Source organism: Oncorhynchus tshawytscha, linkage group LG06 (genome assembly GCF_018296145.1).
Source record: "Oncorhynchus tshawytscha isolate Ot180627B linkage group LG06, Otsh_v2.0, whole genome shotgun sequence".
NCBI lineage: Eukaryota > Metazoa > Chordata > Actinopteri > Salmoniformes > Salmonidae > Oncorhynchus > Oncorhynchus tshawytscha.
The window spans coordinates 30,994,763-31,009,931 of NC_056434.1; the positions used below are offsets into that span (position 1 = coordinate 30,994,763).

The 15,169-nt window shown below is 42.3% G+C and overlaps 1 protein-coding gene across 5 annotated transcripts in view; it reads right to left on the minus strand.

Annotated features, from left to right (window-relative positions):
• Positions 1–15,169, minus strand: part of LOC112252404 (S phase cyclin A-associated protein in the endoplasmic reticulum) — a 98,065-nt gene that overhangs the window by 18,085 nt on the left and 64,811 nt on the right. For 4 of the 5 annotated variants that reach the window (XM_024423596.2, XM_024423594.2, XM_024423593.2 and 1 more), the window contains 3 exons: positions 10,078–10,201; positions 3,814–4,037; positions 1,997–2,152 (listed from right to left, as the gene is read on the minus strand). In XM_024423596.2, coding sequence (XP_024279364.2) covers positions 1,997–2,152; positions 3,814–4,037; positions 10,078–10,201 — 504 coding nt within the window. The remainder of the gene's footprint in view (positions 1–1,996; positions 2,153–3,813; positions 4,038–10,077; positions 10,202–15,169) is intronic. The other variant, XM_042323174.1, reaches the window with a different exon arrangement.

Consider the following 15,169-nt stretch of genomic DNA (forward strand, 5'->3'; position numbering starts at 1 on the left):
GGGCAGAATGAACACAGGAATTTGGAAGTAGCTCTGACAGCTCATGGCAGTGGCTCATCCATGCCCTTGGCTGCAGAAAGCTTCCTGGCAAGGTGCTGTGTACTCAGGCACATTTAATTAAGGTCCACCTTACATGATTGAAAGCAGCATGTTAGTGTGTCTTAGCAAGGAGGCAGATTAAAAGGGATTGGTAACATCATCCTCTCAGCACACATCACAGGTGAGAACAGAACGGGAGTATAACACTGATGGGATGGAAGGAGAGATCGCTCTGAGTTCCTCAGCTGCCCTCTTCATAAAACTGGAGGCCAGTCAATGTAAACTTCTATAGCCAGACTAACACCTGGCGCATAAGAGGAGTTTACCCTGATTAGTCCATGCTTTATAGATGGGGAAAGTATTTTGTTTAGCTGAGACTAAATACTGTAGGAAATTTACATCGGAGTCAATGGCATCAGGGAAAACATGTCAAATGGCTCCCATTGTTTTACAATTAGGATTCCTGCAAACCCACGAGTTCCATAAGCTTGTGCTGACAGGGAATTTAAGAATACCCCTGCTACACAGGATGTGATTTGCAGGCAGAGAATAAAGGCTGTTTGACCTCTGGATGGAACCCACTGTATGTTGGCCAACAGCTCTGTGTGGAAATTCCTAGCTCTGCAAGTACATGGTCTCTAATGCCAGTTAAACCCCTCGACACAGCAACTGGCATGGCAAAAAATATTCCAGGACTATGGTATACATTCTCTCCAGTATAATCTCCTGAACACACAGAGGACAGGGTAAGAATGGAGATAGTTGGCTGGATTAGCAGGTTATTATTACGCAACACTGCTCGGTGCGCTCATTAAAGTGGCGAGGTTATGGCGCTGTGTTTTCTCACAGATATTCAGTGACACAGTCACAGCAGTGCTCCCTGTGTTGGTGTGAAGCAGCTGGGCACTGTTACAGCACACAGCAGCTGGAGAGGAGAGGTACACAAGCAGTACAGTGTGGGCACAGGAACGATACAGTCACAACATCTACAGTATGTGATAAAGACTTCTACACGGATGGGTTGTTCAGCAACAAAACCGATGCGTGTGCAACGTTTGGGCAAAACAACTGTCAACGCCAAAGGATTATGGGAACTGTATAGTCTCCAAATGTTTATTGAAAACATAAATAAATGTACACAATAAGCACTTGTCTCTCAAATACATTGTTACAGTTGTTGGTTAGCTAGCTAGCGAATTTAAGCCATATTAGCATAGACGTGTCATCAGTCGAAACACTTCAAAACAAGACATGGTGTAAGAACAAGATGAAACGAGCCACTTAATATTCCCCACATGGCAGCTTTTTGTCATTGTTTCTAGCCATCTGACCGTTCAGAATCATAACACACACAGCCCCAACGATGCAAACACCTTTTCGTGACGTTGTCAGGCAACCCGTCTAGAATGCAAGGTTTTGGCAACAGACCAGCAAAATTTAGAGTTAAAATACCTCTGTTATAATTCAAACAATGACACTACAGAAACTAAAGGGATAAAATGTGCCCATATGACCACTGACGATATTTAACTATGAGGGAAGCATTCCTGTACTAAGGGTCATGCTATCTTCGTCTGTATGCTTAGCCTCTGTCAGCGGCGCCATTGAGCCTCTCTCGGGGCAGGTCACAGTAACACGTGGGTGGGCTTCCCCTGGCGTGCTGGAGGCAAGGGTTTATGGTGAGTGACTGAGCACGGGGGTCAAGTAGATGCCTATCTCGATCAACAGTAACGATGGCCTTGCCAGCGCTCAGACTAAAGGAAACCACTGAGTGTGATTGAAAAGGAGGCAGTGTCTTTGTTTGAGCTCCAACAACAAGTCTTTATGGGATGGCCGGGCGGACTTAAAAGATCCAACGGTGAGTCACTCCTGTCATTAGTCTTGTGAACAGCCGTGCATGATCACAGGGATGTCTGGAGAGGAGGGTCATAAAGGAAGGGAGACTGCTGCCACTCACCGGCTGGTCACAGCGAAGCACAGCTTACACATGGCGTGCAGCAGAGCGGTGGCCTGCTGGAGGAAGGCAGACATCTTGGGGCTCTCGTCCACTGGGCCCTGGACAGACAGGAAGCAGCTGTACAGCTTATCAATCAGACCCATGTTTACCACATAGCTGAGGGAGGGACACAAACACAAAAGGAGGATAAGAGTGAATCCACATGAACAAAACTACAAATGACAAAACTTTCACAATGAATGAAGTTTGTCCCGGTGAAATATGTTTTATCCTAACAAAGGCCCTCACTGATAGGAACTCACCGACAGCACAGTTGAAATGTGATCTCGCCCTCTGTACTCCCTGTTATTACTGTGATATTTGTCTTGCCAATGGCAGGTCTCATGACCATGTTCCCTCTGCTCTCTCAGCCACATATCACTGGTAACAGCATCATTAGAGGGTGGCTGTGCCCCCGTGCCAGCCCAGAGACAGGCCCGACTGTCCGCTGACCTGTGGCTGAATCACGGCTAAGGTATGCCTCTCCCACCACTGCTCAGCCTCCTTTAGCCCTACCCACCATAGGGACAGACAAGGAGGCTCAGCTGTCAATCACAAGACCTCCCAGATGTACCAGACAGCTCCGTCAGGAATCAGGAAGCCAGCCACTGTTTTACGCTACAGGCATCCATCTATTCCTTTCCCTCTCCGTTTCCGCTTAGCTTACTCCCTTAACTTGCTAGCATACCTTTTTTTGTTGGGACTGTCAGTCAAAATGGCAGCCTTCTCCAGGTCAGGTAATTTAAAAAATGTGAAGCCTCCACAAAAGGTCATCTGACACTTGAACCACGGCAACATGCTATGACTATCCTCTTCCACAGCTTCACCTAAGCTGAAAGGAGCTGGCCCATAGTCTGTTTGAAAAGCGGTTTAGTGTTCAGTCTTGCCCCTGTGTTTCACAATTGATGCGCTACACACATCTGTACATTTCTGACACTTGTAGGAAATAAGTATAGTACAAAGCCTGGTGAGTGATTGGTAATAAGAAATTAAGACGTAGAAGCGGAATGCTGATGTTCTCTTTCTGTGTGATCTACAGTTCACCATAATGAGAAAAAGTGTTCCAAAAGCTACCATCTTTTTTTATCTTATTTCCTCCCTACCATTATATACATAATTTGAGGCAGTTGAGGTAAATCGTCCATTGCTTTGCAGGGATTACTAGACACCATTTGTCCTCAAGATCTCCCCTGTCTCCTGGGTTACGACTGGGACATAGTATGAGAGTTGGGCCTGTGCAGATGCTCTGGTCAAATTAATCATTGGCTGTGGGAGGGGATGGTTGGAAGACTCCACTCTTCCTGAAGGCTCGGGCCTGCCTTTCCTCACCGCCCCACGGTGCCAGGAGAGACAGCCCATAGCCCTTGCTACTCAAAAGCCAAGTTCAAGGGGATGTTGCAAACTTCCAGGAGTGTTCTTTGTTTATGTTGCCCTAAGTAAAAAAATGACTTATTACTTTGCTGAAGATTTTGATCCAGAATGTGTGAAAAAGTACTATTTGGACACATGCCAGAGAACGACCTCTCTCACCCTCACTCAAAGCCCCTGAGCAAGGAGGAAACAAATACAAACACTGGGACCTATTCCAAGGGCGCTGACATTTTGTAGGCTATTTCTGACAGTAACTAAGTTATAATATCAGTGGTTCCCCCATCAACCCTGTCAGTAAGAGAGTGGAGGGGGGACATAGGAGGTGGTGGGAGAGAGGTACAGTGAAAGGGAGGAGGGCCCCAATAGAGCGGTGTGTGGTTTGAGAGAGAGGAGGATGAAGAGCTTACCTGATGAGGTCCTGGGCGCGGGTGTTGAAGGGCTCTATAGGGGAGGTCTTGGTGTCTGGTGACATGATGCGAGGGGTGTCCCCGCGGCCACAGTCAGGGACATAGGGACGGAGAAGGCTCAGGACAGTGGCGCTGGTCTGCAGCAGGCCGGTGGTCAGTCCCTCAAACACCTGCTTGTTAACACTGCGACCAAATATGGTCTTGTCTTCATCTGGGACGAACAGCTGAAGGAGGAAAAGACTGGTCAGTCAAGAGCTCTAAACCTCCACCATGTCACAGACCAGTCTGTACCAGTAGCTCGATACCTGCATTCTCAAACAAGCTTGTATCACATACTGTATAGTGCATTCGGAAAGTATTCAGACCCATTGACTTTTTCCACATTGTTACGTTACAGCGGATCCTAAAATGGATTAAATTGTTTTTTCCCCCCTCAATCTACACACAATACCCCATAATGACAAAGCAAAAACAGGTTAAGATATGTTTGCATATTTATTCAAAATAAAAAAATGACATAAATACTTTGTTGAAGAATCTTTGGCAGCGATTACAGCCTCAAGTCTTCTTGGGTATGACGGTACAAGATTGGCCCACCTGTATTTGGGGAGTTTCTCCCAGTCTTCTCTGCAGATCCTCTCAAGCTCTGTCAGGTTGGATGGGGAGAGTCGCTGCACAGCTATTTGAAGGGCTCTCCAGAGATGTTTGATCAAGCTCAAGTCCGGGCTCTGGCTGGGCCACTCAAGGACATTCAGAGACTTGTCCCGAAGTCACTGTTGCGTTGTCTTGGCTGTGTGCTTAGGGTTGTTGTCCTGTTGGAAGGTGAACCTTCGCCCCCAGTCTGAGGTCCTGAGCGCTCTGGAGCAGGTTATCGTCAAGGATCTCACTGTACTTTGCTCTGTTCATCTTTCCCTCGATCCTGACTAGTCTCCCAGTCCCTGCCACTGAAAAACATCCCCACAGTATGACGATGCCACCACCATGCTTCACCGTAGGGAATGAACCAGGTTTCATCCAGACGTGACACTTGGCATTCAGGCCAAAGAGTTCAATCTTGGCTTCATCAGACCAGAGCACCTTGTTTCTCATGGTCTGAGAGTCCTTTAGGCTTTTTTGGGCAAACTCCTAGTGGACTGTCATGTACTTTTTACTGAGGAGTGGCTTCTGTCTGGCCACTACCATAAAGGCCTGATTGGTGTCTGAATAGTTATGTAATAAGTTATTAGTAAAAATGTATTAGTAAACATTTCTAAAAACTTGTTTTAGCTTTGTCATTATGGGATAATGTGAGTAGATTCAGGAAAATGTTTTATTTAACCCTTTTCAGAATAAGGTTGTAAAGTAACAAAATGTGGAAAAGGGGAAGGGGTCTGAATACCTTCCAAATGAAGTCCTTGTCAGCTTGACAAGTCCTCTATCAAAAAAGAAATCAACATTGATTGATCACAGTGCAAAACTGACAATACCCAAGGCAGTCACAATATCCCCCAAAAGTTCAACAAAAGCCCTGGTCCAGAGTCACAAAACACTTATTTTATTTTTTTTACCCCTTTTTCGTGGTATCCAAATTGGTAGTTACAGTCTTGTCCAATTGCTGCAACTCCTGTACGGACTCCTGTACATAGTCTATCTGTAAATAGCCCACCCATTTTTACCTACCTCATCCCCATACTGTTTTTATTTATTTACTTTTCTGCTCTTTTGCACACCAATATCTCTACCTGCACATGACCATCTGATCATTTATCACTCCAGTGTTAATCTGCAAAATTGTAATCATTCGCCTACCTCCTCATGCCTTTTGCACACAATGTATATAGACTCTCTTTTTTTTTCTACTGTGTTATTGACTTGTTAATTGTTTACTCCATGTGTAACTCTGTGTTGTCTGTTCACACTGCTATGCTTTATCTTGGCCAGGTCGCAGTTGCAAATGAGAACTTGTTCTCAACTAGCCTACCTGGTTAAATAAAGGTGAAATAAAAAATAAAATAAAAAAAACTCGGGAGAGGCCAAGGTCGAGAGCCGTGCGTCCTCCGAAACACAACCCAGCCAAGCTGCACTGCTTCTTGACACAATGTCCGCTTAACCCGGAAGCCAGCCGCACTAATGTGTCGGAGGAAACATAATATACCTGGCAACCGCGTCAGCATGCATAGCACCCGGCCCGCCACAGGAGTCACTAGTGCACAATGGGACAAGAACATCCCTGCCGGCCAGGATCTCTAGTGGCAGAGATAGCACTGCGACGCAGAGCCTTAAACCACAGCGCCACTCAGGAGGCCCCACAAAACACTTCTTCCGCAAAAACGTAAGACGCTTCTTAAGAAAAAAACAAGAAGTTCGGAAATACAATTCCTCAAAAATATCTTAAATGATTCTTACGAACTTCTCAAATATCTTCACAAATTTTTAAGATACGTGTTGCTAGGCAACCGATTTAGCTAGCTATCTAGATAGCAACGGAAATCATGTTAGCATATTTCCTACTGAGATTACTGTTTTAAAACATGTTCTCGGGTTTAAAATAAATCAATACTGAAACTTTCAGATGAAGTTTGAGAGTGAATTAAACATGTTCAATTGATTTAATGAGCTTATTCTCTCACTGCCCAGAATTTAAGACAAGGGTTTAGCTATCTTGGTCTTAAGAACAAATCCAAAAACGTAATTTTCAAGAATCAAATTTCTTCAACTTTTTGCTTAAGGAGATACATAATAAACAGCGGAAAAACATTTCCAATAACGTTTTTGAGGAACAGCAACTTTGACTAACTTTCTTCAAAAGTCTATAGTTAAGGAAAAATGGCAGGTTTTGTGAATCTGGGCCCTGGTCATTTAAACCTCAGCCTGCCTTCTAGAACACAGACAATTAAGACGGAGGAAATATCCCTTTCTTTTGTTTACCGACAAAGGCCATTTGTATTGGTTGGAATCCTGATACACCATGCCATAAACAACACACGTGTTATTGTATAATTCATCATTGTGTGCCATAAATCGGTAGTTAACAATCAGTGTGACATGGTTACTGTTGCCGTGCCAGACTGCTACCATATGAGAGGTCTCAGAGGTATTCCCTCTCTGGTAACAAAGAAAGCCAACCGAATACTGAGACTCTGTGGAGAAAACCACTGGACTGGAGCTAACATAGGGGAGGGTTCTGTATTAACCATCTGTGGGATTAACTAAATGCTCCCCTTAACCTCACCTTAGACAAATAAGGGCTGAAAGAGGAAGCAGTATGCTCCAAGTTCTGGTATGATTTAGAAGAGCACAAGCATCTGAAAAATATTCCAATAAACATTTATTAATAAGGATATTTTTAGAGAGATTCAGGGTATATAAAGACCAAAGGTACTAGTGATGGGGGGGGGGTTAGATAGTTACATATCGCAATATTATTTTTGGATGATATATCGATAATTGGCTAAGAGTATCGGTTTGTACTGCAGGTAGCACTAGCTAGAGCTAGTTGGCTTCTTTTTAAATGGTGAGCCAACATGTTTTTAGCTATTTTACTTCACTGACAGATCAAAACTTGTTTTCTCATGCGCTCTCTTTTCTCTCTGCAGCAGACATATGGTGAGCAATAGGTTTGGATCATAAAATCGCAATAAAATCACAGTATTGTATCGCAATACATTTTTAATCATGATAATCACAATACATATCATACCAGTACCTAAGTATCATGATAATGTTGACCTGTTAGGTCCCTGGCAATTCACAATCCTAAAAAGGTATGGAGTTCCTGTGACAGAAGCGCAGAGTGCATTTCCCCTTTTAGATATAGTTCCTTCAGAAAGAATTTGTACCCCTTGACTTACTCCCCATTTTGTTGTGTTACAGCCTGAATACAAAATGGATTAAATATTTTTTTTTCACACGCATCTACACACAATTCCCAATAATGACAAACTGAAAACATGTTTTTAGAATTTTTTGCAAATTTATTGAAAATGAAATCTCATTTACATAAGTATTCACAACCATGAGTCAATACTATGTAGAAGCACCTTTGGCAGCAATTACAGCGGTGAGCTTTCTACACCTGGATTGTGCAACATTTGCACATAATTCTTTTCAAAATTCTTCAAGCTCTGTCAAATTACTAGACAACCATTTTCAGAAATATCTCATTTACATACACTACCGTTCAAATGTTTTAGAACCACCTACTCATTCAAGGGTTTATCTTTATTTTTTACTATTTTCTACATTGTAGAATATTAGTTAAGACATCAAAACTATGAAATAACACATACAGAATCATGCAGTAATCCAAAAAGTGTCAAGTTGTATGTTGATTATTGCTAGACATCCATTTTCAAGTCTTGCCATAGATTTTCAAGCAGATTTAAGACAAAACTAACTCGGCCACTCAGGAACATTCACCCTTTTCTTGGTAAGCAACTCTAGGTAGACGTGGCCTTGTGCTTAAGGTTATTGTCCTGCTGAAAGGTGAATGAATTAATCTTTCATCTAGTTGTGTTGTTTGGAATATTTAATTTTGTACGGGTTCCTTCTTTTTACTCTGTCAATTAGGCTAGTATTGTAGATTAACAACTATCTTCTAGATCCATCCCCAGTTTCTCCATCGCAGCCATACATCTCTGCAACTGTTCTAAAGTCACCATTGGCCTCATCGTGAAATCCCTAAGTGGTTTCCTTCCTCTCTGGTAACTGAGTTAGGAAGGACGCCTGTATCATTGTAGTGACTGGGTGTATTGATACACCATCCAAAGTGTAATTAATAACTTCACCATGCTCAATGGGATATTCAATATCTGCTTTTTTATTTTTACCCATCTACCAATAGGTGCCCTTCTTTGCGGGGCACTGGAAAACCTCCCTGGTCTTTGAGGTTGAATCTGTGTTTGAAATTGGCAGCTCGACTGAGGGACTTTACAGATAATTGTATGTTTGGGGTACAGAAATCATTAAAAAAAAATTGTTAAACACTATTATTGGAAACAGAGTGAGTCCATAACTTGCTAACAAATCTTTACTCCTGAACTTATTTAGGCTTGCGATAAAAAAGGGGTTGAATACTTAATGACTCAAGACATTTCAGCTTTTCATTTTAAATTCATTTGTAAAAATGTCAAAAAACACAATTCTACTAAGACATTATGGGTGCGTAGGCCAGTGCCACCTAAATGTAATCCATTTTCAATTCAGGCTGAAACTAAATGAGGAAGAAGTCCAGGTGTGTGAATACTTTCTGAAGGCACTATAGGTGACATTTTGGTGTGTGTGTTGTAGAAATAAGGAGATGGTCAGGTAAAACGTCTGAAAACATCTCATTTAGACTAATGGTTAGGGCAGCATGCTGACAGCGTTAGTAAATCCACCAACATTCTCCACAAATCTAATTAAAAAGAGGGACAAGCACCGACGGCGGCACCCGCTACCCCCACCCACTTCCAAACACAAACACACGTGCGCACGCACGTACACACACGCACGTTTTTACAAGGACTATTCATGGGCCCCATATTTGTCACTATCCAACACAACTTGAAAAGTTAGCATTGTGCTGTTCAACATGTCAGTCGTCAGAGCAGCTGTGGGAATATGTTTTATATAAACTGAAGCATACAGGCTAATCTCCCCCTCTGTGCCCTCAGGAAATATGACAGCTTTGGATTGGAACTCAGGACTGGAAAAGGAAGCCCCAATAGAGTTCATGCATGTAGCAAAGGCCATGTCTGTGCCTCGTCTGGTTCTGTGAAGTGTGCAGCCGCCACCGTTAGATGTTTCGAGTCGGCTGATGTTTACAGTCTCAGAGAGTGCTGAAGGATATGGGCTGACAGGTAACCCAGCCGCCATATTGCCTCCCTGACAGGCTGCTCTTTCCCCTCCCTCTCTCATTCCCTAATCTGCGTGGCTAAGCCTGTGGCTGTGGCTGGGCCAGGATTTATACTGTAGCGTGTGTCTCTCTGTCTTCTATTAACACAGTGCCAGAAAGGAACAAATGCTGGTGATGAGGTCCTAGTTTTTCAGCACTTAAGTGTTGCATGTAGCCAGGAGGAGAATTTAGAGACATTGGAAGGGATTCTTTAAACAGCCTGGTCCTTGGGTAAACTGGCTGCAGTTCTGATCATGCCATGTCACCTTCATAAGTATCACACAGACTTTAGTGACTCAAGCTAAAATAATACGTGTTGTTTGAGAGAACATACATGTTAAGTAATGTTAACATATCAATAATGGTAGTAATAGGAGATGTTTTCTATGGTGTGGTGAAAGGACACTTACTGTAAGCTGATGTAGCAGCAGGTCCATGAGGAAGGCTATCTTGTTGCTGAAGATAACATATGTGCAGTTGAGGTGGCAGCGAGAGCATGCCAGATAGTAGGTGTTTATAGCAGCGCATAGAGACCTGAGAGGAGAGAGAGAGACAAGAGGGAGAACAAGATGAATCACTTGTCACAAGTAAAACTAAATAGTTCAAGGCAGAATGTTACGCTCTATACAGCTCATTCAAAACAACACGAGATACAGTTTAGGAGTTTATCACGGGCATTGACATGGCTCTCAAGTGATCAAGAAACCAAAACGCACTACACCAAATGTGTGGTTCCTTAAAAAGGTTGTTTTATCTTTGGCAGAGTTGAAAGCATATACATCACTGACAGCAAGAGACTGAAGGCAACATTCAGGAACCCAGTTATATTAACTACTACTTATGCTTACAACAAAACTACCTCACTCGTCAACTCCTTATCCAGAGTGGGACAGTAATAAGACAAGAGATCTGCATAACCAGAGAAGCTGCTGGATGGAATCTGCAATCACAGTGCCGGGCAGTCCAATCTAGAGTCAGATCCTGTAGTGTTTCCTCTGTGGAGATAAGGCCATTCCTCTCAGCAGCTCTTCAGCTCAGAGCCCCAAGGTACAGCCAGACAAAGCAGAGCAGTGAGCGGAACATGCCTCTGTATTATGTCTGCTTTAAACAAGCCCCAGAGACGATTAATGCTACAGATACCTGATGAATCATTCTACTCTTGACTGCTGCTCCCCCTCGCCCTTCTTTCATCACTTAATATTTTCTGACAACTGTATATTTTAGCCAATAGCAGAGTGGCGTGTCCTATCTGCTCTGAGGAAGAATGGAATCTGGCTTTCCTATTCTAAAGTAGGCCATGTTTATTTCAACTGGTAAACATTTTGATATCTACCACAACCTTCACATCTGCAATGCATTTCGACTCCAACCTAGTCGGCATATAGAGACAAAATATCAGAGACTGATGTAGGCCTAGGTGGATAGGTCTGCCAATAACTTCCTCGTGACCAAAATATTCCAGTTGTTTCATATGCTAGTGGGCAGATCTGTCATTTGCTCCATATCACTATTGACAATGTAGTGTAAAGCTGTCAGACATAGAGTGTGGTGATAATCTGAGAAGCATTACATTGTGAATTATGGGAACATTTCCAAATAGTGGTTAAGCACGCCAAAACTTGCTTACTAAACATTTTTACAGTAAGCATCTTACTGTATGGGTATCATATGCCATAAGTCATAAGTGTATGGGCTTTCTAGACAAATAAAATGTTTGGGTCTTTTCCACCACCATTTATCAACACATTCCTGAGAAAACACAAAGCACACCTGGTGTGTTGATCCCGGTTTCTGCCAATCACTACTTAATGACATCGGTTTATGTGTCAAGCACCAAAACACACTCATTATGTTATATTGATATAAAGTATATTATAAGGGGCGGTAGGTAGCCTAGTGGTTAGTGTTGGGTCAGTAACCAAAAGGTTGCTAGATCGAATCCCAGAGCTGACAAGGTAAAAATATGTTGTTCTGCCCCTGAACAAGGCAGTTAACCCACTGTTCCTAGGCTGTCATTGTAAATAAGAACTTGTTCTTAACTGACTTGCCGAGTTAAACAAAGGTAAAATAAAACAAATAAAAAGTATTGAATTGGAGTGGTTAGGATAAGACAGCCATCATGGTTGAGTGGAATGATAACACAACCTCTATTGGGCCAGAGTGAAGTAACGTGAGAACCCCACCAAACTGTGCTCTCTGGGCAGCCGACCAGCACCGGGGCTGCCTGCCTGACTGATCCCCCCCCACCCCCCCAAAAAACAGATCCATGATTGAGTAACTCGGCAAGAAGTCAGTTTTTCACTGACACAATACCACCATCATTAGAAAGACTGTACCAATTGAATGAAATACTAGTTTTCCTCTCAGTCTGATGCTGTGCTGCTTTTAATAAGTCCATATCAAATCAAATATTATTTATCACATGCTTACTAAACAACAGGTGTAGACTAACAGTGAAATGCTTACTTGCAGGCCCTTACTAACAATGCAGATAGAATAGAACTAGAACAATTAACGTACAGAGATTAAACCAAGCCATTGTCATTCCCATGCCTGACACAGTGGGGAGAAAGTCGGTTTCATATGAATATTCCTTCAGGTACTGTGATGGAATGTAAGGTGTCCTTATTGAATTAAACAAGACGCAATAGCAGGGTGTCAGGTCACCTGGTCAAATGAAAGGTTTGGGCTGATCCTGTTACAGCTTCGACATGAAAAGGCCTGGGAAATCTATAAGACGTTATACAAATTATGAGGAGAGGGATAGCATCAGAGCAGTCAAACTGAATATGAACGACAACCTTACAAAAAAAAGGCAAGGTTAATATTTAAAAAAGATCTTGTAAATATTAGGCTACAAAAGCAACGCATGAAATAGGCAAACACCATCTTCACAGTGTCCGTAAAAACCTGTCAACCATAGCACTCTGTTTCTTCACCATGTATAAGTAGAGGTTGCCCTGCCCAGAATGTCTTTATCCATGTAGGAAGATGGGGGGAGAGGCCAGTCCCCAGGTGGCTGCCACTTTTAACCAGCAGATTAAAGGGCACATCCCTAATTTATTTACTCTAATCTTATTAGGGAGAAAAACAGCCGTCGACTGCTGCCATTCTCTACAAGAAACCCATGTGAGAGGAACCAAGATGGATCCAAAGGAAAATGTTGCTGTACAAGTAAACATTGCAAATGTAGGCTGAAAATTATCCATCTAACTATATAGAATGCACATTTCATTTTATAGCAGTTCATCTATTAATCATTATATTGATGATTTTAGTCTTTAATTCAATTCCATTCCCATTAGAATCACCACTAGGTTTGCAAAAGGAGGGTATATTAAAGGAAACTTTTGAACATTTACTGGTAAACAACAAGAATTGTGGTAACTTAAGGATTTTATGTCATTTTTCACAAGACATCTGGTGGCCCTTTTTGGTACTTCAAATGATCCTCTTTGGCCTTCTGTGTGGCCTCGTCACATGTAAAATAAATACAATAATCAAATAAGATGATTTAAAAAAAAAATAATAATAATAGAATGACAAAGCTGTAAAACATTATCCTAAATATAAACCATACATTTAGTGAAAACTAGGTGTTTAATATCAGGGTTTCGGCATGATATATATCATGCTGAAATAAAGGTGTAAGTTATATATACAATGAAAATAATACCATTGTTGATTAATTATTTTTTTCATTAATTATTTTCTCTTGAACCATATGGTCCATCTACTAGAAACTCATGGACACAGATCTAAATAAAAAATAAATAAAAAATTGTATACACACATTTTTAAAAATATATATATTTTTTATTTAAAAAATAATAATAGTATTAAAAAAAAGTAGATCTGTGTCCATGAGTTTCTAGTAGATAGACCATATGGTTCAAGAGAAAATAATGAATGAAAAAAAGATCTAATCAATCAGCAATGGTATTATTTTCATTTGACTCCACAACTCTTCCAACTATTGACTTTTTTTCACAACTGCCAAACATTTACAATAAAGAAATATTGACACATACATACATGCATGCATACACACGTATATGTACACACACACATATATATATATTCATGTATAAAATTACCAAAAATACCATAGATTTACATAGACTACCCGTTAATTTCCCGGAAGATTCTGGTAACTTAATTACCGGTAGCTTTGCAACCCTAATCACCACACTCTCAACCAGAGTCAAATCTGGAGTCATGAACTTCCACTGACTTCTCACAATCGACTCAGTTAACTACTCATGTAATGAGCATGCAATTGCTTTGTAACACAGCTAATCAGGCATGTTTTAGGCCCGCTAAACAAATGGCGACTGTCAGAGGTACGTTTGAGTAATGTCCTTACAGCAGCTCATGCAATGAGTGATCCAACTTTAGCTCCCTCCCACCTAATTGAGCTTAAATTAGCATGACACCTGATATCATCCCTGTCCCTGGAATCTGTCGTCGTGCCCCATTGATGACAGCCTATTTCAAAGATTTTGAGGAGCAATTTGGTAAGGGGCCATGCTATTCCGTCTCGTGTTACCCATGCACTATGTAGGCGGCGTTGGTTGATCCACGTATGCCAGTCCATCCTAACAGGCAGCATACCTCCACAGCTCTGGGTGCTCATTTGACAGCATGCCACACCCACTGCCGGACCCAAGGATTTGGTGCCTGCACCAACCGCCAGACTACACCCAGCGGGAGATACAACAGGTACATTGTTAATCTGCGATTAATGAAACCTTATTTTGTAGATGCGGGATTAGGTTCCACTGATGGCCCATACTGACAGGTTGCGGAGAGAGAGCAAGAGAGAGGAAATAGGAGAGAGGAGAGAGAGAGAGAGAGAAGAATAAGAAGCCTGGAGAGATGTAGATAATTAGCAGTGCAATCTGCTCACCTACTCTAAACTGCTTAACCTCAGACGGCCGGCCACAGCAAACCACCCTTCTGTTCTGATGAGGCCATAGACACACAGCCACCTCAAGACAGGAGCTATTGTAAAGGGCTAGATAGAGACTAAAGACACACAGACTGGACTAGAGCACACAGTATTCTGGGCCAGCCCCCTGGGACAACCATACACCATGGAGCCCTGTGGGGATCACCGTGGGTGGCCGACAGGCTCGGACATGACAAGGGGGCTGGGGGATTGGGAGTGTCACTGATCTCTGTGGCTGAATTAAAACTCTTAAGTTTAAACCATCCCAGAATCCATAGAGTATCCCAGGGGCTGATAGACAGATGGCTGGGAAGGGAAAAATTAGAGCAAAGGTCAGGACCCCCCCGCAGTATAGTACTGCCCCAATATCCCAGAAAACACTTAGGGCTCAAGACACAACAGAAAACAAAACACAACAGAAACTGCACAATAGTTTAGGGTACTGGGAAAATACCAGGTAGACTCCCCTTACAGGTAAATGTTTCCAATTTTCAGAAGTCGTCCCTTCTTGCAAAGATAATAGAACATCATCCATGTAAAAGACTCTTTAT